The following is a 26928-nucleotide window of genomic DNA, read 5'->3' as shown; positions in this document are numbered from 1 at the left end:
CCATATTCTTGGAGTGATTTACTTTTTGAGCTGAGTGCACGTTTTGCTTTTTTGATAACAGATTGGATAATTCTACACTACTGATGTAGTACAATTTCAAATTGTCCTCTAAATCAAGTAGCACTCCCTCTTCCTAACACAAAATACGTTGATCCAAATAGTTCTCAATCCCATGCACTTGCTTTCTGTTCAATTATAAGTTCATTTGTTGTACAGAATAACAGGACTGATGTGCCTTAGAAATGTGTTTTAGACAAAGCTAAATTTTTCATTCGCAATTTAGTGCTTTGTATTACAACACTTCCCTGCTGTGACCTGTAGCTAACTGGGCAGTCAACACTTCGCCATCGTGGTCAGATAAACCATTGACTCTTGGTTTGCCAACTAAACCATTGCAAGTCATTTAGATCTAAAAACAAATTGTCATTGACTGTTGCACTGTGACCTTCAAGCCACACTTGACAATTTAATGTAACAATCACCACCAGGCACCCTCGAAGAGTACTATCTGACATAAAATCATTAAAATAATTGTAAACAATGATTACCCAGGTAAGTCTACATAGGCATATAAAGCTGCTAGGTGCCTTATTAATTTCAATAAATCTCACTTACTTTTCATTACAGAACTTTGTTATTATTATTATTATTATTATTAATTGATATTGATGAAAGTGGAACAGCTAATTTATGACATCATATCCCTTTCCTCCCTCTCTTTTTTTTCTTCCCAATACTTATACATTGTTGCTCTCTGTTGTTCTTTCCTTCCTTCTGTCCATGACCCTCCTCTCTTCCTTTGTCTTTCCTTTTGGAAACCTTTGATGTTTCATACCCTTTTCTGGAATCCATGCTTGTTTTCTATGTCTTTGTCTTTTATGAATAACTCCAGTAGATCTTTTTTAACTCATATAAACTATGACATTTGGGTTTTTAGATATTCATCAAAGATGTTGAATATTTTTTATCAGTTTCTTGCTGCCCACTCTTTTTAAGTGGCCATAAAATGTAATCCTCCCCTTTCTCATTGTATCTTTTAGTTCTCAGGTTCTTCATGTACCTCCATGTTGTTGCTTTTTAATTTCCACATTCTATTCTCATACTTTGGTCCCAAAATTATTTGAACTATTCCTCATTCTTTCTTTCCAAATTATTTAACCATTTGGCTGTTTGTACGGTGAGTCACGCTGAGTCGTAAAGTTGCCAAATATTAATCATCACCTTGTAATGCCCCTGTTTTGTATTAATAGGTGAGAATTTTTTATGTTTTTATTTTATTAATGGAAAAAATGCTGATTTAAATTTTTAAATGTGGTGAATCAGTTATCAATAAAATATGATTCCATTACAGTGTAGGACCCAAGTATTATATATAAACTAACAGTATTACTATTTTAATTCTTCAGTGTATGTCGTCAAAATGTACACAACCTTTAGTGACTTACACAATCACATCGTCAAAATGTACAAATCCTTTAGTGACATACAATCCACCACAGCTCAACAACCTTTAGTATACTATCAATCCACATAAAGTAAATCAATAAATAATTAATAAATGTCAGTTTATAGGCTAACATGTTTAAATGACACATGCATATTTTTCTAGCAGATAGCAGCATATGTTTGCTTACATAGAGGCTGTGAGACTTTGCTTGGCAGCCACTGCAGGATGATAGTTATACTGCATAGTCTAAGTGTCCATATGTAACTTGTGGTCGTCCGGTGTTTGTAGGATAAATGACTGTTCATAGAAGAAATGCTCATGAAATACATCCTATGTATGAAGGCAACTGTTTATCTGTTGTGGCTAATTGTATCCAGAAATTTAACAAGGGAAGGCAAAGTATGAGAGATGGGGAACATCCTGTTCAACCTGCGGTAATGGCAACTAAAACTACAGAGCAGTGTATGGAAAAGATCATTCATATGACTGCTGTGTGATGATCAGTGACATAGCATGTGCTGTAGGCTGTTCACATGGAGCAGCTTACATCATCATCATCCATTAAAGTTGAATTTTCCTCAAGTTTTTGCACAATGGGTGCTCCATGTGTTGACTGGGGAGCATAAAATCGAAAGAAATGGTCTCTCTTTGCAGCACCTTATTTCGTACTATGAGGAAGGAGAGGACTTCATGGCACGAATTTTTACAGGGGGTGAGCCTTGGGTTCACCATTTTCAACCTGAAACCATGCAATCAGCTCTGGAATGGAAACATTCCACTTCCTCAACAACAACAAGAAGCCATTCCATTAGACAACAAGGTTATGTTTACTGTGTTTTGGAACATGCAAAGAGTCATACTGATGAAATTCCAGCTTCACCATGACACTGCAGATGTCGCATTGTATTGCACCAGTCTGTGGGAACTCTAACGGGGTCTTCACTGCAAACACCATGGCCTCCAGACAAATAGAGTGATTCTTCTGGATGACACTGCTGTCCCTCACAAAGCAAGACAAACACAGGAGCTGCTACAAACATTTCATTGGGATCACTTGTAACTTCCGCCCTACACTCTTCATTTAGCCCCCATGACTTTCGTCTGTTCAGGCCTATAAAATCTCATTTGGGTGTCCGTCATTTTGAAAATGATGATGCTGTAGCTGAAGAAATTGCATGTTGGCTGTGACAGCAACAGAAAGACTTCTTTGCTGCCAGCTGTCAAGGACATGTAAAGAGATGGGATAAGTGTTTAAATGTACAGGGTGAATATGTAAAATTGTGGAAGTTGGGACATGCCTGAATCCTGTTTTCTGACTTTTCTATTGTCTTACCCTCGTATTACAAGATGTCTGCTGGGAAATACTAGGAGAGATAGAAAATTAAACACATGGATCAAGGAATGGACTGGAATGGGAAGACACAATTACAGCTATAATGAAAATGAAATCTGGGTTGGCTAGACTTGTAGCCAGGTGAATCAGTGGTTGTTGAATGAAGCAAGTTCTTTGCTGTATCTGAAGAACTGAGAAAACACCAAGATAATTACCTGATGAGGGCTAGGTACAATAAGCGGCAACAACGTACTTGTTCATAGCAGAAGATCGTAATGTGTTGGAAAAGATAGAAAGGCCTTTATGTAGCAATGGATGTCAAATTCCTGATAATGATGATAGTGCATTACAGAAGTGTCTTCTGAGGAACTGTAATGCCAATTGGTGTGAATAATTGCATTGGACAAAACAGGTTAGATGACTGTGGAGAGGCTGCAGGAAGGTAGGGGAAAGACCTATAGGGAGAAATGACGGCAGAAGAGGATAGGTATATGAGGCAAAGTAAATTTGCTTGCCAAATGTGCAACTAAAGTGAAGGACAGAGAGAAATTTGAGATTGTCTAGTGCTGGGCGAGGTGGGGGGTGATGAGCTGGATAAAGTGTGGAAATGGGTAGTGGTAGGTGGACAGCAGAGATTGAAGCCAGGAGGATTAAAAGACTGAGTGAGGCTTTGATTTCCCTATCTTTTATCATGAGCTTACTTCTGAGCCTCTTCTCACATCATTTCATGGTCTTCCCTCTCCCTTTACCCCATATTTTTTGTTGTTCCTCACTGGAGTTATATTTCAATGCAGATGCACCCTCCTTTGCACTGTTTTGTCAGTGGTTTTAATTTATTGTACCAACTCACAGCCCTTTTTGCTCTCCATCCACAGTGTTGAAGCCCTCCTGCCCCCTCCCACCCCCATCCCCTGGCCCAAATCTCTCTTTTGTGGACAGCATGTAATCACCCCTGTTTGTCCCTGTGTGACTTTTTTGTAGCCCCATTGCTTCTTTTGCTTTGCTGCTTGTTGCTTATAACATAAAAGATTTCATGTAGATATAGATTGTAATTTTTTATGTTGCAATTTTTAAATAGAGGTGTCTGCTGTATAGTATAAGAACAATTTTTTGTTATCCTCGTGGTTGTGAGGTTTTTCTCATTGTTAATGTCAGATCCCTTAATCGGGCAGGTAGGTTAGAACGGGAAATGGATAGGTTAAAGTCAGATATAGTGGGAATTAGTGAAGTTCAGTGGCAGGAGGAACAAGACTTCTGGTCAGGTGACTACAGGGTTATAAACACAAAATCAAATAGGGGTAATGCAGGATTAGGTTTAATAATGAATAGGAAAATAGGAATGTGGGTAAGCTACTACAAACAGCATAGTGAACGCATTATTGTGGCCAAGATAGATACGAAGCTCACACCTACTACAGTAGTACAAGTTTATATGCCAACTAGCTCTGCAGATGAGGAAGAAATTGAAGAAATTTATGATAAAATAAAAGAAATTATTCAGATAGTGAAGGGAGATGAAAATTTAATAGTCATGGGTGACTGGAATTCGGTAGTAGGAAAAGGGAGAGAAGGAAACGTAGTAGGTGAATATGGACTGGGGCAAAGAAATGAAAGAGGAAGCCGCCTGGTAGAATTTTGCACAGAGCACAACTTAATCATAGGTAACACTTGGTTCAAGAATCATAAAAGAAGGCTGTATACATGGAAGAAGCCTGGAGATACTAAAAGGTATCAGGTAGATTATATAATGGTAAGGCAGAGATTTAGGAACCAGGTTTTAAATTGTAAGACATTTCCAGGGGCAGATGTGGACACTGACCACAATGAATGGTTATGAACTGTAGATTAAAACTGAAGAAACTGCAAAAAGGAGGGAATTTAATGAGATGGGACATGGATAAACTAAAAGAACCAGAGGTTGTACAGAGTTTCAGGGAGGGCATAAGGGAGCAATTGACAGGAATGGGGGAAAGAAATACAGTAGAAGAAGAATGGGTAGCTTTGACGGATGAAGTAGTGAAGGCAGCAGAGGATCAAGTAGGTAAAAAGACGAGGGCTAGTAGAAATCCTTGGGTAACAAAAGAAATATTGAATTTAATTGATGAAATATAAAAATGCAGTAAATGAAACAGGCAAAAAGGAATACAGACTGTGATGTCCGGAATTAAAAAAAAAAAAAAAAAGGAGGGTGGTAATTTTTTGTTTTTTTGTTTTGTTGAAAGGAAAGAAAGAAAAAAGGGTGAATAAAGGTGAAGGGAAGTGGTTCTATTTTTACTGGAATGAACTTATTGATGGACATCACAAAAATTTATTTTACCTATATTTTTTTTTTACTCATCGAAGAAGACAACACAACACATATAAAAGAAATCATCACACTAATATTATCCACAGAATGATCGTTTCACAAGACACTTTCTAGCTCGACTGACTCTTAAGACTGAACAAGACTCGACTGACTCTACTCTCTCTCTGGACCACAGCCTCTTCACGTCCCTCTGGACCAGAGATTTCACCTGTGATTAGCACGCCGATTATTTAATTAATCGTACAGCCGCTGGGCGCGCGCTTGGCGCATCATTTAAATGGGGTTAAACGCACACCGCGAGAGGCGTGGGCTAGCGGTGTCTTACAGGTATCGCCACAAGACGTCTCAAAAATGAGATCGACAGGAAGTGCAAAATGGCTAAGCAGGGATGGCTAGAGGACAAATGTAAGGATGTAGAGGCTTATCTCACTAGGGGTAAGATAGATACTGCCTAGAGGAAAATTAGAGACCTTTGGTGATAAGAGAACCACTTGTACAAACATCAAGAGCTCAGATGGAAACACAGTTCTAAGCAAATAAGGGAAAGCAGAAAGGTGGAAGGAGTATATAGAGGGTCTATACAAGGGTGATGTACTTGAGGACAATATTATGGAAAAGGAAGAGGATGTAGATGAAGACAAAATGGGAGATACGATACTGCGTGTAGAGTTTGACAGAGCACTGAAAGACCTGAGTCGAAACAAGGCCCCCGGAGTAGACAATATTCCATTGGAACTACTGACGGCCTTGGGAGAGCCAGTCCTGACAAAACTCTACCACCTGGTGAGCAAGATGTATGAGACAGGCGAAATACCCTCAGACTTCAAGAAGAATATAATAATCCCAATCCCAAAGAAAGCAGGTGTTGACAGATGTGAAAATTACTGAACTATCAGTTTAATAAGTCACAGCTGCAAAATACTAACACAGATTCTTTACAGATGAATGGAAAAACTGATAGAAGCCGACCTTGGGGAAGATCAGTTTGGATTCCGTAGAAATGTTGGAACATGTGAGGCAATACTGACCCTACGACTTATCTTAGAAGCTAGATTAAGGAAGGGCAAGCCTACATTTCTAGCATTTGTAGACTTAGAGAAAGCTTTTGACAATGTTGACTGGAATACTCTCTTTCAAATTCTGAAGGTGGCAGGGGTAAAATATAGGGAGCGAAAGGCTATTTACAATTTGTACAGAAACCAGATGGCAGTTATAAGAGTCGAGGGACATGAAAGGGAAGCAGTGGTTGGGAAAGGAGTGAGACAGGGTTGTAGTCTCTCCCCGATGTTATTCATTCTGTATATTGAGCAAGCAGTAAAGGAAACAAAAGAAAAATTTGGAGTAGGTATTAAAATCCATGGAGAAGAAATAAAAAATTTGTGGTTCGCCGATGACATCGTAATTCTGTCAGAGACAACAAAGGACTTGGAAGAGCAGATGAACGGAATGGATAGTGTCTTGAATGGAGGATATAAGATGAACATTAACAAAAGCAAAACGAGGATAGTGGAATGTAGTGGAATTATGTCAGGTGATGCTGAGGGAATTAGATTAGGAAATGAGACACTTAAAGTAGTAAAGGAGTTTTGCTATTTGCGGAGCAAAATAACTGATGATGGTCGAAGTAGAGAGGATATAAAATGTAGACTGGCAATGGCAAGGAAAGCGTTTCTGAAGAAGAGAAATTTGTTAACATTGAGTATAGATTTAAGTGTCAGGAAGTCTTTTCTGAAAGTATTTGTATGGAGTGTAGCCATGTATGGAAGTGAAACATGGACGATAAATAGTTTGGACAAGACGAGAATAGAAGCTTTTGAAATGTGGTGCTACAGAAGAAGCCTGAAGATTAGATGGGTAGATCACATAACTAATGATGAGGTATTGAATAGAATTGGGGAGAAGAGGAGTATGTGGCACAACTTGACAAAAAGAAGGGATCGGTTGGTAGGACATGTTCTGAGGCATCAAGCGATCACCAATTTAGTATTGGAGGGCAGCGTAGAGGGTAAAAATCATAGAGGGAGGCCAAGAGATGACTACACTAAGCAGATTCAGAAGGATGTGGGTTGCAGTGGGTTCTGGGAGATGAAGAAGCTGGCACAGGATAGAGTAGCATGGAGAGCTGCATCAAACCAGTCTCAGGACTGAAGACCAGAACAACAACATCCTCAGCCCAAAGACTGTTCTTATGGAGCTGTCCCTGCTACTGTATCCTCTAAAGCATTTTCATTTCAAAGCCTCTTCATCTCTCTGTGGCTGCTGCAGCCTTCATCCATCTGAACCAGCTTAGTATAATCAAGTGTGGGTCACCCTTTAGAATTTTTACTCTCGTGTATCCCTCCTTTACTGATTACATGGTTCCTTGATGCCTCAGGGCTGTTCTGTCAACTGATGCCTTCTTTTAATCAAGCTATCCCATAAATTTCTTTTTACCCTATTTTGTTCAGTTACTCTTCATTAGTTACCTAATCTGACCATCTAATCTTAAACATTCTCCTATAGCTCCACATTTCAAAAGCTCTTCTTGACTGAAGTCCATATTGTCGAACTTCACTTCTGTAGAAGGCTACACCATTGTTAAATACCTTCAGAAAAGGCTTTCTAAGGTTTAAATTGATATCTGATATTAACAAATGTATCATTTTCGAAGTACTTTTCTTGCTACAGCCTGTCTGCATTTTAAATCCTACCTATTTAGGTCATCGTCAGTTATTTTGCTGCCCTGATAACCAGAATCACTTGATTTAATTTGAGTGCATTAAATTATCCTTGTTGTGCTTTTGTTGTTGTTGTCCATCTTATAACCTGTTTTCAATACACTGTCTATTTCATTTAATAGCTTTTCCACATCCTGTGACATCTCTTAACAGAATTGAAATACCACTTGCCGACTTCAAATTGTTAATTTAGTCTTCCTGGACTTTAATTCTCTTTCCAAATTTCTCTTTAGTTTCTCTTATAATTTGCTCAGAGTACAGACTAATATAATTGGGAAACACCAATCCTTCCTGTCTCACTTCCCAACTAAGGATTCCCTTCCATGTCCTTACATTCCTATAAATGGCATCTAGTTTATGAAAAAGTTGTAGATAATCTTTCACTGCTCCATATACTTTGTCCCTCCTACCTACAGAATTTCAAATAGTGTATTTCAGTCGACTCTTACCAAAGTTTTCTCTAAATCCACAAGTGCTGTGAATGCAAGTTAACCTTTCTTTAATCAATCTTCTAGGTTGTTAAAATTTTCAAGAAATAAATAAATAAATTACAAAAATCTTTTAATGCGTAGATCAATATTACTTAAGACTGCCTGTGATTGATTTCAGTCTGGGCCACGGAAGAAATTTATGGGAGAGAGTGAGGTGCTGCGAAACTTGGCAACAGAATATTTTTTGAGACAGCTATTGTAAAATGTCATAAGTAAAGAAACAGTTTTCAGGGTGCATAAATAAATGTATAAACATCTGAAATGGGGAGAACATAAAATGAACATATTCACAAGAATGTTTGTTTTGAGGCATAATTTGTTGGTGTGGCAGAGTGTGTCAGTAAAGGGGTGCCATTCATATCAGTGTGTTACCTGGAAAACATTAACATAATGGTTGCTATAGTGCTGACTTTAAGCACTAGGAGTGCTGCTGTTCCGTCACATGGCAAAGCGGCTCATGAGGTTAAATAGGAATGTGAATCAGACCTGCAGATAACCAAAGGTTGCCCATACTTGCTCTTCATCCTACTAGTACGAGGCACATTTTGAACAAACTGATTGTTCATTTGCTAACTTGGAATTGTCTGAAAGGCAAGTTCAGCAAAAGAAACTTTTGCAACAGCACAAAAATTTGGAATGTTTCTACATCATGCATGGTAGAATAATAGTCACTCATAAAGTACATAATTGCCATTGTTCCATCATTGTCAGCAATGAAATATAATGATTGTATGTCCAGTGGATCAGACTTCACTACCCCTATTCGATGTCAAAACATTACGTTTTGTCAGTCTGGGTGGACATGCTAGAATTTTATTTATTTGTTGATGATTTATGTTATGTAATGATGACCAATTTTTATTTTATGATTGACTACAATTTAATCAACCAGGTTGTAAAACCATTTCCAAATTTTGTGCCTCTCATACAGTTCCATGTTAATGATTGATATGATTTTACTGATACAACCAGTTTGTTCAACCTGCATCTTGTACTAGTATGGTGTACAGCCTGGCTCAATTTTGTTGTTGCTGTTGAAACTAAATTTCTTATTTATGTCGACTTCTACACGAATGCGTGTTGCTACTTGATGATTATTACTGATATATCTAGTTTGTGCTGTGCCCACATTTAATATATGTGTAATCAGAAGGTGGTTGTAACTTAGATCTGAAACTACGAGGGTTGACTGGAAAGTAATGCCTTCATATTTGTAACTCTTCAGCAGTTGGCAGTATTGGTATGCAGCAGGTACTGGCTTGTTCTGCAGCCTCTTCTCTACAGCTCCAGTTGGCGGGAAGCGTTAGCATGGAATGGTTGTGTTGTTACAGTGTTAAGTATGGAACCCTGCGCAGACGGTCGGTCAATGAGATTTAAGCAATTTGCAGTCATAGAATTCTTGGCAGCAGAAGGTGTCACCCCAAATGAGACTCATCAGAGAATGAAAGCAGTTTATGGTGATTGTGTTGATGTGAGTACTGTGCGTTGTCGGGCGAGTCAGTTTAAAGATGTTGAGGCGGAAACATCTGACCTGCATGACAAACAGGGAGTTGGACATCCTGTGACAGGAACTATTGCGTTTCACAATCAAAATTCTGACAGATTGTTTCAGGACAATCGTCGTTTCACTCAGAGAGAAATTGCAAGCACAATCGGCATTTCACAAGAACGTGTGGGTCACTTTATTGCTTTGCTTGGCTATCGGAAGATCTGTGCACGGTGGGTACACTGGATGCTGACTCCTGAAATGAAAGCGCACAGACTTGAAATTTGCCAGCAACTCCTCTCACATTACGAGAATGAAGGTGTCGCCCTTCCATACAGTCCAGATTTAGCACTGTCTGATTTCCATCTGTTCCCAGTGATGAAAGACAGTCTCCGGGGACATAATTTCTGATGAAGATGTTGAGAGAACTCTGAGACTGTGGTTGTGGAAACAGTGTGTCAACTTCTTCCATGGTGGCTTTAGAAAAACTGTTCATCATTGGCAGAAATGTATCCAATTGGCTGGTAATTATGTGAAAAAGTGAATATTGGTAATTAAAGATCACATTCTAAGGATTATTTCTGTGTTTGATTTACTGAAATATTCCCATCCAAACACAGTTAACTAAGGTGGAGACACTATTTTTCATTCAACATTTGTAGCTAGTGATCATATTTTCACTGTATTACGTAAATATGATCTAGGCATTAAAAGATATTCGTAAAATGTTTTTTGAAAATGCAACAAATTACATAATGATCAGTTTCTCCTTTCCTGGTGTCAGGCATTATCAGACTTCTACAATATGTCATAGGATCATTATTGCTTTCTGGTGTTCCTATGTTACCCCAGAACCCAAATTGATCTTCCCTGAGGTCAGCTTCTACCAGTTTTTCCATTCTTCTGCAAATAATTCATGTCAATATTTTGCAACTATGGATTTTTTAAATTGGTTGTCAAGTACTAATCACATCTGTCAGCGCCTCTCATCTTTGGAATTGTAATTACAATAATCTCATTGTAGTCTTAGAGTACTTCACCTATCTTGTATACCTTGCATTGCAGGTGGAATAGTTTTGTTGTGACTTTTTGTCTGAAGGATCTCAATATTTGTGAGGAAATGTCATCTAGTTCATGGCCTTGCTTCAGCTTAGGTCTATCAGTGCTCTGTTCACAGTATGATATTTTCCATCTCATTTTCATCTATGTCCTCATACCTTTCCATAATATTACTGTAAACTTTATTCCCTTGTTCCTACCACCTTTCAATCCTCCCTTCTTTGCTTATAACTGCCATGCCATCTGAGCTCTGGAGGTTTGTACAACACTTTCTCTCTTCTTGAAAAGTTTCTTTAATTTTCCTGTAACTGACACTTCTGTTTTCCATGGTCAGACATGAGATTACACATAAATCTGAAGAAAAGTGGCAGTATTTTCAGAGCATCAGTATGTATGTTGCAATGATCTATTGTTGTTGTTGTTGTCTTCAGTCCTGAGACTGGTTTGATGCAGCTCTCCATGCTACTCTATCCTGTGCAAGCTGCTTCATCTCCCAGTACCTACTGCAACCTACATCCTTCTGAATCTGCTTAGTGTACTGATCTCTCGGTCTCCCTCTACGATTTTTACCCTCCACGCTGCCCTCCAATGCTAAATTTGTGATCCCTTGATGCCTCAAAACATGTCCTACCAACCGATCCCTTCTTCTAGTCAAGTTGTGCCACAAACTTCTCTTCTCCCCAATCCTATTCAATACCTCCTCATTAGTTACGTGATCTATCCACCTTATCTTCAGTATTCTTCTGTAGCACCACATTTCGAAAGCTTCTATTCTCTTCTTGTCCAAACTAGTTATCGTCCATGTTTCACTTCCATACATGGCTACACTCCAAACAAATACTTTCAGAAACGACTTCCTGATACATAAATCTATATTCGATGTTAACAAATTTCTCTTCTTCAGAAACGCTTTCCTTGCCATTGCCAGTCTACATTTTATATCCTCTCTACTTCGACCATCATCAGTTATTTTACTTCCTAAATAGCAAAACTCCTTTACTACTTTAAGTGTCTCATTTCCTAATCTAATTCCCTCAGCATCACCCGATTTAATTTGACTACATTCCATTATCCTCGTTTTGCTTTTGTTAATGTTCATCTTATATCCTCCTTTCAAGACACTGTCCATTCCGTTCAACTGCTCTTCCAAGTCCTTTGCCGTCTCTGACAGAATTACAATGTCATCGGCGAACCTCAAAGTTTTTACTTCGTCTCCATGAATTTTAATACCTACTCCAAATTTTTCTTTTGTTTCCTTTACTGCTTGCTCAATATACAGATTGAATAACATCGGGGAGAGGCTACAACCCTGTCTCACTCCTTTCCCAACCACTGCTTCCCTTTCATGCCCCTCGACTCTTATGACTGCCATCTGGTTTCTGTACAAATTATAAATAGCCTTTCGCTCCCTGTATTTTACCCCTGCCACCTTTAGAATTTGAAAAAGAGTATTCCAGTCAACATTGTCAAAAGCTTTCTCTAAGTCTACAAATGCTAGAAACGTAGGTTTGCCTTTTCTTAATCTTTCTTCTAAGATAAGTCGTAAGGTTAGTATTGCCTCACGTGTTCCAACATTTCTACGGAATCCAAACTGATCCTCCCCGAGGTCTGCATCTACCAGTTTTTCCATTTGTCTGTAAAGAATTCGCGTTAGTATTTTGCAGCCGTGGCTTATTAAACTGATAGTTCGGTAATTTTCACATCTGTCAGCACCTGCTTTCTTTGGGATTGGAATTATTATATTCTTCTTGAAGTCTGAGGGTATTTCGCCTGTCTCATACATCTTGCTCACCAGCTGGTAGAGTTTTGTCAGGACTGGTTCTCCCAAGGCCGTCAGTAGTTCTAATGGAATGTTGTCTACTCCGGGGGCCTTGTTTCGACTCAGGTCTTTCAGTGCTCTGTCAAACTCTTCACGCAGTATCGTATCTCCCATTTCGTCTTCATCTACATCCTCTTCCATTTCCATAATATTGTCCTCAAGTACATCGCCCTTGTATAAACCTTCTATATACTCCTTCCACCTTTCTGCCTTCCCTTCTTTGCTTAGAACTGGGTTGCCATCTGAGCTCTTGATATTCATACACATGGTTCTCTTCTCTCCAAAGGTCTCTTTAATTTTCCTGTAGGCAGTATCTATCTTACCCCTAGTGAGATAAGATTCTACATCCTTACATTTGTCCTCTAGCCATCCCTGTTTAGCCATTTTGCACTTCCTGTCGATCTCATTTTTGAGACGTTTGTATTCCTTTTTGCCTGCTTCATTTACTGCATTTTTATATTTTCTCCTTTCATCAATTAAATTCAATATTTCTTCTGTTACCCAAGGATTTCTAGCAGCCCTCGTCTTTGTACCTACTTTATCCTCTGCTGCCTTCACTACTTCATTCCTCAGAGCTACCCATTCTTCTTCTACTGTATTTCTTTCCCCTATTCCTGTCAATTGTCCCCTTATCCTCTCCCTGAAACTCTGTACAACCTCTGGTTCTTTCAGTTTATCCAGGTCCCATCTCCTTAATTTCCCACATTTTTGCAGTTTCTTCAGTTTTAATCTACAGGTCATAACCAATAGATTGTGGTCAGAGTTCACATCTGCCCCTGGAAATGTCTTACAATTTAAAACCTGGTTCCTAAATCTCTGTCTTACCATTATATAATCTATCTGATACCTTTTAGTATCTCCAGGGTTCTTCCACGTATACAACCTTCTTTCATGATTCTTAAACCAAGTGTTAGCTATGATTAAGTTGTGCTCTGTGCAAAATTCTACTAGGCGGCTTCCTCTTTCATTTCTTAGCCCCAATCCATATTCACCTACTATGTTTCCTTCTCTCCCTTTTCCTACACTCGAATTCCAGTCACCCATTACTATTAAATTTTCGTCTCCCTTCACTATCTGAATAATTTCTTTTATTTCATCGTACATTTCTTCAATTTCTTCATCATCTGCAGAGCTAGTTGGCATATAAACTTGTACTACTGTAGTAGGTGTGGGCTTCGTATCTATCTTGGCCACAATAATGCGTTCACTATGCTGTTTGTAGTAGCTTACCCGCATTCCTATTTTCCTATTCATTATTAAACCTACTCCTGCATTACCCCTATTTGATTTTGTGTTTATAACCCTGTAGTCACCTGACCAGAAGTCTTGTTCCTCCTGCCACCGAACTTCACTAATTCCCACTATATCTAACTTTAACCTATCCATTTCCCTTTTTAAATTTTCTAACCTACCTGCCCGATTAAGGGATCTGACATTCCACGCTCCGATCCGTAGAACGCCAGTTTTCTTTCTCCTGATAACGACATCCTCCTGAGTAGTCCCCGCCCGGAGATCCGAATGGGGGACTATTTTACCTCCGGAATATTTTACCCAAGAGAATGCCATCATCATTTAATCATACAGTAAAGCTGCATGTCCTCGGGAAAAATTACGGCTGTAGTTTCCCCTTGCTTTCAGCCGTTCGCAGTACCAGCACAGCAAGGCCGTTTTGGTTAATGTTGCAAGGCCAGATCAGTCAATCATCCAGACTGTTGCCCCTGCAACTACTGAAAAGGCTGCTGCCCCTCTTCAGGAACCACACGTTTGTCTGGCCTCTCAACAGATACCCCTCCGTTGTGGTTGCACCTACGGTACGGCCATCTGTATCGCTGAGGCACGCAAGCCTCCCCACCAACGGCAAGGTCCATGGTTCATGGGGGGAGGAATGATCTATTGTGTATATCATTTCATAAAATTATGCAACAAGTCACATTTTACTTTGTAGTTTTCTTGGCACATTTCTGTTATTTGTTCTGAAAATGATTTTAAATGATAATATTTGTTTTATATTATGGTGACATAACAAACTTACATTTATATAATTCTCTTTTGTGTATTCAGTATATATGTGGCAGCTTGTTGATGCCAGTTCCTCCCCTTGCTCTTCTTTTGATGGGTAGTGCACCAGCTCTAAATTAGCGAGACATAAAATCTTAACTGCGTCTTCATCCTTTTGTTTATAACCTGTCACAATTTCCCAAGCTCTTTGATACTGAAAGCAGTTAAATAATGCAAGCAAGAGGACTGAAATATCGTACAATGAAGGATCTCAATAACTATGAAGAAATGTCATTTACTCCAAGGGCTTGTTTCAGCCTTACCTGTAACAGCCCATGTTGAAAGTTGATGAATTCCTCAGTGTGTCCAGTCAGCAACCAGACTGTGTCCTTGTGAGTTTTTCTGCACCATCTCATTTAGGATGTGTGGCAGGATCATTAGCATATGAGTTCGTTTGTAAATATGTATTTTTATTTTTATGCCATGTTCTGCATTTCAAGGATCTCCTCAGAATGAGTGTACAGAACAAATATTGAGTATAATTTAATTATTCATGTATTCCATGTATAGGTGATACCACTGAGCCTACGACGTGTTTCTTGCATCATGTCTAGTTGGTATAAACAATATTATGTCCTTTTTTTACTATTAGTGTTAATTCTTATTGTTGATCCCTTTTTAGGTCTGGGCTATTCCAGCAAGTGGGGAAGCCATGGAAGTGCTGTCATGGCGTCAAGGTGTTGTTCGCACGCTTCGTATATTACCGACACCACAAGACTCTGACCAGTTTTCTCATAAAAGACCTCTAATAGCATTATGTGACAGTGCTGGACCTGGTCCTCATTTTTGTTCTTTAAGTTTTATCTCATTACGCTTTGGAGACCAGGTAAGGCACAGGAACAATCACTCGTTTTGCCAATATTCACATATGTTTGTACTGGAATAAAAAAAAATTAACTCTGTAATATTGCTCAGTATTAAATTATTGGACTTGTAGTCAGTGTAACAGTAGCTTGAGCACAAATTTACTTTTATGTGTTTTTTAAATTATTATGTTTAAACAATATAGTGTTTTAGTATCAACATTATGAGAGGAAAAGTTGCTACTCACTATATAGTGGAGATGCTGAGTCACAGATAGGCACAAGAAAAAGACACTCACTGTTAAAGCTTTCAGCCATTAAGGCTTTCATCAACAGTAGACACACAGACGCACACTCACACAAACACAACTCTCACAAACACAACTCTCACACATGACTGAAGTCTCAGTCTCAGTCTCAGGCAACTGAAACCGGTCTCAGTCGTGTGTGTGTGTGTGTGTGTGTGTGTGTGTGTGTGTGTGTGTGTGTGTGTGTGTGTGCGCATGTGTGTGTGTGTGTGTGTGTGTGTGTGTGTGTTTGTGTGTGTGTCTATTGTTGATGAAGTCCTTAATGGCCGAAAGCTTTAATTGAGAGTGTGTTTTTGTTGTGCCTATCTGTGACTCAGCATCTCCAGTATATGGTGAGTAGCAACTTTCCTTCTCTTAATACTGTTACAGTCTGTCCTGGATTTTTCACTGTTGGAGTGTTTTAGTATTTAAGACATGTATTTCCATGCCTTTTTCTCTTGTGATTTCACTGCTTTTTATAGAGCATTAAAAGTTTACAAGAGGGGAAAATAAAATATTTTTTAGATATAAATTAACTGATTATTGAATTAGCATAGTAGCTATAATATATAAACTTTTCTTTTTTAACTCATAACACTTGGGTGTAATATTCAGTAAATAATTTATTTCATCCATGGATGATTTATGTCAGTGACTACTGTGATGGTCTTGTAAGTTACAATGCTGAATATCGGGAATGCTACACAAAGCTATCAGTTTCAAACTACATATTTTTCCAGTCTTCAGAGTGACATTCAGCAACACTATTCACTTTCAACCCAGTTCCATGCCACACACGCCACAACTGTTTTTACTAGGCCTGACATTGAAGCTTGTCCTACAAATTTCATACAAGTCTTCTTTTCCTGATCACTGCTAGGCGTTCATTAGCTGGAACCAGTAGTCAAGACAACATGAGGAACAGCTTACCCAAGGTTCTGTTACCCACTCAACCTACACAACATCCTAGTCCATCCCTATGCCACTCCCACTGCTCAGTCTCTTACCTGAGAGATCATTTCCCTATGACAGACCCAACTGCAAGATCTACCCAATCCACTCATCTAGCACTTGCTACTCCAGTGCTGCGACATACTTATTCTACCCCATCAGAGGCAGGGACACCTATGAAGGCAGCCATGTCATATACTGACTCTGCTGCAATCTCTGCACATCTTGTTGTGTTGTTACTAGATGAAAGAGACCACTTCACATGGCTGTTATTTTCATTTGTTTTCTGAGAACATTTCAGATCACTCAAGGACTTTGAGAACATAGTAAAAACGAACAGTCAGAAAATCATAAGAAGTACTCTCACAGTTTCAAAAATACTAACCAGTAGTCATAACTCTACAGAAGTATTCAACAACCCCAATTTGAAATAAGGTCCTCTGAAAATCACTTTTTTATAGAACACTGAGAACATTTCAAAACATTCAAGAACATTTAAAAAATTCAGGAAGTTTCTAGTACATTCTAAAATCTAGAACATTCTAGAATATTTTAGAACATTTAAAAACATTTATTAACCTTCCAAAATATTTATAAAAGCTCGACACTATAGATAAATCGTGACATTTTTCACTTGGAATATACATTGATGCAAAAGAGACTGAAGATATCCTGGTGCCCACCACAGTGTGATAGTGACCACTTTGAACACTCAAAAATCTCCAGAAACATGATACACAACCACTATAGTCACAACAGGGGAACCACGGGTAGTGAGTGTGTGTGTGTGTGTGTGTGTGTGTGTGTGTGTGTTGCGCGCGCGCTCATATTCTCAATAAAGATTTAATTTAATGAAAGACAACTTTGCTTTGTCCTCACTATATTTCATAATTAATTAACTTATTCTATCACATTACTTGCTTATGAACTACATTTGTCATCTTTTTATTTGGTAGGCTAAGTAAATATATGATTTTTTTTTCGGTTTCCCATTCCTAGAGCAAGTTACATGTAACTGACCATGGGAAAATCATGATTCTTTCAGATTAGTACCACAACATCTTAACTTTCGTTTTTATACCTTATTTGTAGTGACACTAAATGCGTATCTTATTGGAAATCACTGTCTTTTGAATTGAAATGGCTGTTCTATAAATATGAGTAGAATCCTCAGAATAAATGTTGTTTTTCCTTTGTCTCTTCCCAATATTATTTTTGCATTGGATATATATTTCAATAACTGTTCATGACCACTTTTTGTTTCGAGTTTTTAAACTAATATTGACAACTACTTCATTTTGTACTGCTAAAATGGCGTTTTCAAATAACCAACTTGAGTAATTTTGGACAGTGTTAAGAAAAACGATATCTGTTAATTCATTTGGGCTTTTGGCCTGTTGACAGTATTACATAAATCATTTATAAGCTGAATTTGGGCAATTTCATAATCAGTTGGGTGAGTACCTTCTCTATTTTGTCTGAGTTTTTCAACGAAATGTGTCACTACTTTGCCATTGAAAAGTTGAACTCTTATATTTGTCCTTAATCGCACTTTCTTCACTCGAGACCAAAGAAATGACTTCTCAAAACAGGTAGTGATTTCACCTTCTGGAGTTGATTTTAGAATAACTGGAAGCATTCTCCAATCTCCTGGAAAATTCTATAAAATTTTAGAACGTTCTGCAACGTTCTAGAAAGAACATTATCTCCTGTCTCAGCCACTTCGACACGTGAATCCTAGCTTCTTCACCGTCTTCTCTTAAGAAGCCCATTGGTGCAATACCCTCATTTGACATTGAAACCTATAACTAACACAGACCCCCCCCCACTCAAAAAACTTTCATGGATGGGGGATGGAGGGTTACCACATTGTGTAGCATCCACGGGGCTGCAAAATTTGCTTGTGAAATTTTGATAGCATGCACACACACTCACCATATGTCTGATTATATATAACAACGAAAACACCTGCAGTCCCCCCCCCCCCCCCCCCCCTCCCCTTTCACACACACACACACACACACACACACACACACACACACACACACACAAAAACCCTTCTTCATGGAAGGGTGATGGAGGGTTACCACATTGTGTAGCATCCATGGTGCTGCAAAATTTGCTTGTGAAATTTTGATAGCATGCACACACACTCACCATATGTCTGTTTATATATAACAACGAACCAAATGTTCACCAGAACCATGTCCTTTGCCAAACTGTGACCAAGAACAAAGATGTACACCAAGTGGCACAACATGCAGCTAAGCACAACATGCTCAGTTTCAGTGACTGCTTCACAACCCGGGCCATCTGAATACTTCTATCCACCACCAGCTTTTCAGAACTACACAGGTGGGAGTTATCCTTGCAAAAAGTCATTTACTCCTGTAACCATCATGGCCTCAATCTCTCCCCCAAGGAGAATCAATTCTTTTGTGAGTATGTGCTTGGCTACCATGAGCCTCAGCCTTTGCAGCTTTACATCCTTTCTGTGCTGTATGCTTATACTTCCACTATCCCTTTCTCCCTCTGCCTCTTCATCTGGTGGCTTTCTTGGTGCCAACCGTGCTTGGACCTGGTTTGTGACTGAGCTTTGTGTTTCCATTTCTGGTACATTCTACAACTTTTCATCAAATAGACATGTGGTCCTGGTTGTTTGCCACCAATTTTCAAAATTCTCCAGAACTGCGGACGTGCAGGAAAGGTCGCCTAGTGCGGTGTGTGCTCCATGTTTGTGCCTTTCCGTCTGTGCACCCTTTACAGTAACACACCCAAAACCCAGCATGGTCACCATCCCATTGTAGGGGGAGGGTGGGGGGGGGGGGGGGGAGTTGTCAAGACCATGCAGGGATCATACTGTTGGTGCCTGAGCTGCAAACTCTCCACACGTGCCATGGAGTTTGTGCTCATTGTGACTGGGGCTCAGGGACTATGAGCAATGCATTACTGGTGAGGTAGCTGATGCTAAGGCTGGGTGATGCCCATGGGGAGATGCCCTGTTTGGAGTGGGTGGCACCATAGCAGATCAGCTGCAAATGAAGTGGATGAAATTATCTTCAGCTATATGGTTCCAGCAGTCTTTATAAAAGGACAGTCCACTTTCAATGCAAAGAGATATGATCCTAAAATGTTCCCTTCCGTGGCTGTGCCGTGGGGGGAACTTAGGACTAAGTGACAAGTAGAGAATTACTCCACACAATACTTTGTTTGTACAAGGACTGATGGTGAATCCTTCTTGGCCACAAAGCCCTTGATCTTTGTGGAGAACTTAGAAGACAAGTTTGGGTGGGGAAGTGACAGCCATCTCTAAAATGAAAAATGGGTCAGTTCTGATCAGAACAACATCCCCTGCCCAGTGGAGAGTACTGCCCACTTGTAACGAGCTGGATGACATATGACATACTGGTGACTGTCACCCCCTCCCCCCACCCCAACAGTCTAAATTTAGTTCAGGGCATCTCCTTCCACAGAGACCTGTTCTTACAATCTATTGATGAGCTATGTGCCAACTTGGAGAGGCAGGTTGTACACTTAGTCAATCATTTATAAGAGACCAAAGGACAATAGGGTTGCTACCGGTGCCTTCATCGTGGGCTTTGAGGCTGATTGATTCATTGCCTGTGTAGGTCAAGGTGATGATATACTGATGCGATGTGAAACCATATGTTGTTGTCCCTCTACTCCACTGTCGTTGTGGCTCCCGTTTGATAGTGGTTCACATTTTATTGGACTGTCCCAACCTAGCCACCCTACGATGGACTCTTTAATCTCCCTGACTCACTGACGCTGTTGCTAGGAGACTTAGTTTTACATTTTATTTGTGACATGGGCTTTTATCACTCTTTATAAGGAGGCTTGCTTAACCTTATCCACCCACTGAGGGGTTGGCAGAACATTGTCTAGTGTGCTCTGCCCAGAGTGGGCTGCAGCTTTCTGGACTAGGTGGTCCAGCCTGGTCCTCACCCTACCTGCTCTTTTACTCTTCTCCCTCCCCTGCTCCCCTCCCAACCTCTCGCATGGTCTGTTAGACTTGTTCGTCTTTTGTCTCTCTATGCTTCTCTTGCCCAGTCCATTTATTCAAAGAAAATTATATGTACAGTATCATGTACTTTGCTGTACATGATACATAACTAATTCTTTTTTACTAGGAAGGTATATATAGTCATTTGTTTCTGTCAATGATTCAACAGTCCGTGAAAATGTGATACAGGATTATTGTCAAATAAATTTGTAGCATGTGTAGCCACTGGTTTATTGGGGTGATGATTTTTAGCGTATGATACAACCAATTACCATGCCTTGAGCATTTCTCTCATGGTGCCAGAAGATTGCTGCTTTGCTGTTTCCTCCTCCTCCTCTGAAGAACTTCTCTTCTCAATTTCCTCCTATGAAACACATTGCAACTCCATAAGCTCTTCATTGGTCATTTCTTGGCAGTGATCTTCTACAAGCTCATTGATATCATTGTTATCCACTTCTAGTCCCATGCTCTTGGCGAAAGGCACAGTCTCGTTGACTGCAGTCTCCACAGGTACTGACTCAAATGCCTCGGAATCACCGGAATCACATTCAACAATGCCTTTCAGCCAAAGCTTCTGCCAAGAAGAGGTAAGAGTTCTCTCGGTAACCACCTCCGACCCCTTTTCAATCATCTTCATGCAGGCAATAATGTTGAATTGATATTTCCAAAACTGTCTGAGAGCGAGATTTGTAGCTTCAGTCAACTCAAAGCAATTCTCAAAGAGTGGTTTAGTCTAGACCTTCTTGAAGTTAGAAATAATCTGCTGGTCCTAGGCTGGAGCAACAGAGTGGTGTTGGGAGGCAGAAACTTCATGCTGATGCATTGGACTTCTACAAGTGGGTGGTCTTGTAGGCCTGGAGAACAGGCAGGAGCATTGTCTGTAACAAGCAAGACATAGAGTGGCAGATTCATTTCAAGCAAATATTTTTTCGCCCCCTCAAGGCCCAAACACTTCATTGATCCAATCACAAAAAAGATCACGTGTCACTGAAGCCTTGCTATTGGATCTCCACATCACATTTAACATTCTCATCTGGACTTTATACTTCGTGAAGGTTCATGGAGTTTCTGAGTGGTGAACAAGCAGCAGTTTAATTTTCAAATCGCCACTTGCATTAGCACAGAATAGCAGTGTGAGTTAGTCTTTCATTGGCTTGTAACTGGCTAATGCATTCTCCTCTGCTGTTATAAAGGTAAACTTTGGCATCTTTTTCCAGAACAGACCCATCTCATCACAATTAAAAACCTGTTGTGGCAGATAACCCTCAGAATCTACAAGCATCTTGTAGCTCCTGATGAAATTATCTGCTGCCTTTGTGTCGGAGCTGGGTGCTTCACTGTGCCTCACAATGCTGTGGGTGCCAGTTCTTCTCTTAAAGTTCTCCAGCTACCCACAGCTTCCCTTAAACACTTTGGCCACTGATGATCCTGACTTCTTCTTAACATGGTCAGCGAAAATCATTCACTCCTTTTCATAAATGATGTTCTTGTTAATAGTGTCACCTTGCAATTGCTTTTCATTTATCCATATAAGGAACAACATTTCAACATTGTACAGAATACAAAACTGTTGTTTAGACACTCATTGTCAGTCACTTTGGAGCATCTATCTCCCTAATCTTGTCCTTGTTCTTCCGGAGAATGCAAATAGTTGATGGAGATCGATACTATGTGTGTGCTAAATCAGCAACGCTTACACCATGTTCACATTTTTCAAAGATTTTACGTTTCATATCCAAGGTCATTTCCTTTTTTGTATGGTCATCTTCTTGCGGCTTTATCTTCGGGTACCTTTTTCAAAGGGTATTAAAATTTGCACATAAAAAACACTGTGTGAACTCAAGTTTAGAAATATGTGTTACCATAATTTGCACGAAGATGGTAACAGAGAGAGTGCTAAATCTAGACTGCAGTACGTACTAAAGACATTGTTCATATGCAGCTGCCGACAATGAAAGGTATTCATATTGTTGAACATTTCCCCCACTGTGACAAACGGTTGGTGATGTCACGTTAAATCATTGTCATTTGTTATGCGAAACATTTCACATTAAGCGAGTAATTTTTTTATAATTAGTTTTGCTCCTTATGTGAATTGCATGTTATGGGAGGTGCTCGTTAAGTGAGGTTCCACTGTGTTTATGACATATTCTGTGGAAATTGTTCACATATATCTGAAAATATTGTTTAGATATGACACATATTTCAGGATATATGGTGTCGTAAACAATGAGATGCATAATAAACTGCTGTATTATGTATAATGCTTAAGTTTGTTGTTACTAACCAGATGGACCATTTAGATGAAGTTTGGTAAGGAGATAGCTTGAACCTAAGGAAGAACATAGGCTACCTCAGAAAGTGTTTAGTTGTTGTTGTTGTTGTTGTGGTTGTGGTCTTCAGTCCAGAAACTGGTGTGATGCAACTCTCCGTGCTACTCCATCCTATGCAAACTTCATTTCCGTGTAACTACTGCAACCTACATCCTTCTGAATCTGCTTAGTGTATTCATCTCTTAGTCTCCTTACAATTTTTATCCTCCACACTGTCCTCCAATACCAAATTATTGATCCCTTGATGCCTGAGAACATGTTGTACCAACTAATGTATTCTTCTAGTCAAGTTGTGCCACAAGTTCCTCTTCTCCCTAATTCTGTGCAGTACCTCCTCATTAGTTACGTGATCTGTCCATCTAATCTTCAGCATCCTTCTGTAGCACTACATTTCAAATACTTCTATTCTCTTCATGTCTGAACTATTTAATCCATGTTGCACTTCCATACACGACTACACTCGATACAAATACTTTCAGAAAAGACTTACTGACACAACAAGTTTCTCTTCTTCAGAAACACTTTCCTTGCCATTGCCAGTCTACATTTTGTATCCTCTCTATTTCGACCATCATCAGTTGTTTTGCTCCGCAAATAGCAAAACTCATCTACTACTTCAAGTGTCTCATTTCCTAATCTAATTCCCTCAGTATCACCTGATTTAAATCGACTACATTCCATTATCCTCATTTTGCTTTTGTTGATGTTTTATCTGATATCCTCCTTTCAAGACACTATCCATTCCATTCAGCTGCTCTTCGAAGTACTTTGCTGTCTCTGACATAATTACAATATCATCGGTAAACCTCAAAGTTATTATTTCTTCTCAATGGATTTGAATTCCTACTCAAAATTTTTCTTTTGTTTCCTTTACTGCTTGCTCAATATATAGACTGAATAACATCGGGGATTGGCTAAAACCCTGCCTCACTCCCTTCCCAACCACTAGTTCCCTTTAATGTCCCTCAACTCTTATAACTGACATCTGGTTTCTGTACAAATTGTAAATAGCCTTTCACTCCCTGTATTTTACCCCTGCCATCTTCAGAATTTGAAAGAGAGTATTCCAGTCAACATTGTCAAAAGCTTTCTCTAAGTCTACAAATTCTGGAAATGCAAGTTTGCCTTTCCTTAATCTGTCTTTTAAAATAATTCATAAGGGCAACATTTTTACAGAATCTTAACTGATCTTCCCCGAGATGAGATTCTGCAACTTTTTCAGTTCTCAGTAAAGAATTTTATTGGTATTTTACAGCCTTGACTTATTAAACTGATAATTTTGTAATTTTTGCACTTATCAACACCTTGTTCCTTTGGGACTGGAGTTGTTATATTCTTCTTGAAGTCTGAGGGTACTTCACCTGTCTTGTACATCTTGGTCACCAGATGGTCGAGTTTTGCCATGGCTGGCTCTCCCAACGCTATCAGTAGTTCTAATCGAATGTTGTCTACTCTCAGGGCCTTGTTTTGACTTAAGTCATTCAGTGCTCTGTCAAACTCTTCACCCAGTATCATATTTCCCATTTCATCTTCATCTACATCCTCTTCCATTTCCATAATATTGTCCTCAAGTACAGTGCTCTTGTATAGACCCTCTATATACTCCTTCCACTTTCTGCTTTCCCTTATTTGCTTAGAACTGGTTTTCCATCTGAGCTCTTGATATTCATACTGGTGATACTTTTTTTCTCCAAAAGTCTTTAATTTTCCTGTAGGCAGTATCTATCTTACCCCTAGTGAGATAAGCCTTTACATCCTTACATTTGTCCTCTAACCATCCCTCCTTAGCCATTTTCACTTACTGTCAATCTCATTTTTGAGATGTTTGTATTCCTTTTTGCCTGCTTTGTTTACTTCATTTTTATATATTTTCCTTTCATCAAATTCACTATCTTTTCTGTTACCAAGGATTTCTACTAGCCCTCATATTTTTGCGTACTTGATCCTCTGCTGCTTTCACTCAAATCTGTCCATTCATCTTCTACTGTATTTCTTTCCTTCATTCTTGTCAGTCATTCCCTAAAGCTCTCTCTGAAACACTCTACAACCTCTGGTTCTTTCAGTTTATCCAGGTCCCATCTCTTTAAATTCCCACCTTTTTGCAGTTTCTTCAGATTTAATCTACCGTTTGTAACCAATAAATTGTGGTCAGAGTCCACTTCTGTCCCTGGAAAAGTCTTACAATTTAAAGTATGGTTCCCAAACCTCTGTCTTACCATTATATAATCTGTCTGAAACCTTCCAGTGTCTCGAGGCCTCTGCCACATATACGACCTTCTTTCATGATTCTTGAACCAAGTGTTAGCTATGATTAAGTTATTCTCTGTCCAAAATTCTACCAGGCAGCTTCCTCTTTCATTTCTTAGCCCCATTCCATATTCACCTACTACTTTCCCTTCTCTTCCTTTTCCTGCTATTGAATTCCAGTCCCCCATAACTATTAAATTTTCATCTCCCTTCACTATCTGAATAACTTCTTTTACCTCATCATACATTTCTTCAATCTCTTCATCTGCAGAGCTATTGCCATATAAACTTTTACTACTGTGGTAGGCACGGGCTTCGTGTCTACCTTGGATACAATAATGGGTTCACTATGCTGTTTGTCGTAGCTTACCCGCACTCCTATTTTTTTTTATTCATTATTAAACCCACTCTGCATTACCCCTATTTGATTTTATATTTATAACCCTGTATTCACCTGACCAGAAGTCTTGTTCCTCCTGCCATTGAACTTCACTAATTCCCACTATATCTAGCTTTAACCTAACCATTTCCCTTTTTAAATTTTCTAACCTACCTGCCTGATAAAGGGATCTGAAATTCTGCTCTCCGATCTGTAGAATGCCAGTTTTATTTCTCTTGATAATGACGTCGTCCTGAGTATTCCCTGCCCAGAGTTCCAAATGGCAGACTATTTTATCTCCGGAGTATTTTACACAAGAGAACACCATCATCATTTAACTATACAGTAAAACCAAATGTTGTTGGGAAAAATTATGGCTGTAGTTTGCCTTCGCTTTCAGCTGTTCACAGTACCAGCACAGCAAGGCTGTTTTGGTTAATGTTACAAGGCCAGATCAATCAATCATCCAGACTGTTGCCCCTGCAACTACTAAAAAGGCTGCTGTTCCTGTTCAGGAAGCACATGTTTGTGTGGCCTCGCAACAGAAAATTTAAAAGCCTCCTCACCCACGGCAAGGTCTGTGATTCATGTGGAGGGGGGGGGGGGGGGGGGGGGGGGGAGGGTTTGGTATAAGGTACTTATTGATTTGTAGAATAATGTACATGTTGGATAATGTATAGCTACTATGCATGCTATCCAATATTTGAGAATGAGAGCACTTAGTGACTAGCAACAAACTAGACATAATTTCAAATACTTAAAAAACTCTTTCTCTCTTACAACTACCACAAAATGATGAAAGAGGAAAAGTCCATTACTTACTACAGTTTTGCTGTTCATGCAGTAAAACTATCACATCAGGCATGCCATCACGACGTTTAGATTTATGGCTTTTTTGCTGCTAACTCTGTTCAAAACACATTCAGCAGACAGCATCCACATATGCTGCTGCATGTACCTACAAAATTCTATCATTGTGCAACGCATAGTTCAGAAGTTATGAGGGAAGGACACAGTAAACGGAGGGGGTGGGGTGGGGGATGCTGAGGAAGAAGAGCAAGAGGAGGAGGAAATGGATGGATAAATGGAAGAAAAGGTGGATGCACAGAGGAAAGAGGAGGATATGTACACACACACACACACACACACACACACACACACACACAGAGAGAGAGAGAGAGAGAGA

The 26928-nt window shown here is 39.4% G+C and overlaps 1 protein-coding gene across 2 annotated transcripts in view; it reads left to right on the top strand.

Annotated features, from left to right (window-relative positions):
- The window catches only part of LOC126356329 (breast carcinoma-amplified sequence 3 homolog), a 119357-nt gene that overhangs the window by 29995 nt on the left and 62434 nt on the right, over window positions 1-26928 (top strand). For both annotated transcript variants that reach the window (XM_050007307.1, XM_050007308.1), the window contains exon 4: window positions 15341-15544. In XM_050007307.1, the coding sequence (XP_049863264.1) occupies window positions 15341-15544 (204 nt within the window). The remainder of the gene's footprint in view (window positions 1-15340; window positions 15545-26928) is intronic.

The sequence above is a fragment of the Schistocerca gregaria genome, chromosome 3 (genome assembly GCF_023897955.1).
Source record: "Schistocerca gregaria isolate iqSchGreg1 chromosome 3, iqSchGreg1.2, whole genome shotgun sequence".
NCBI classification, from domain to species: domain Eukaryota; kingdom Metazoa; phylum Arthropoda; class Insecta; order Orthoptera; family Acrididae; genus Schistocerca; species Schistocerca gregaria.
Note: the sequence above shows the minus strand (reverse complement) of the source record. Positions and strands in the feature narration are given on the sequence as shown.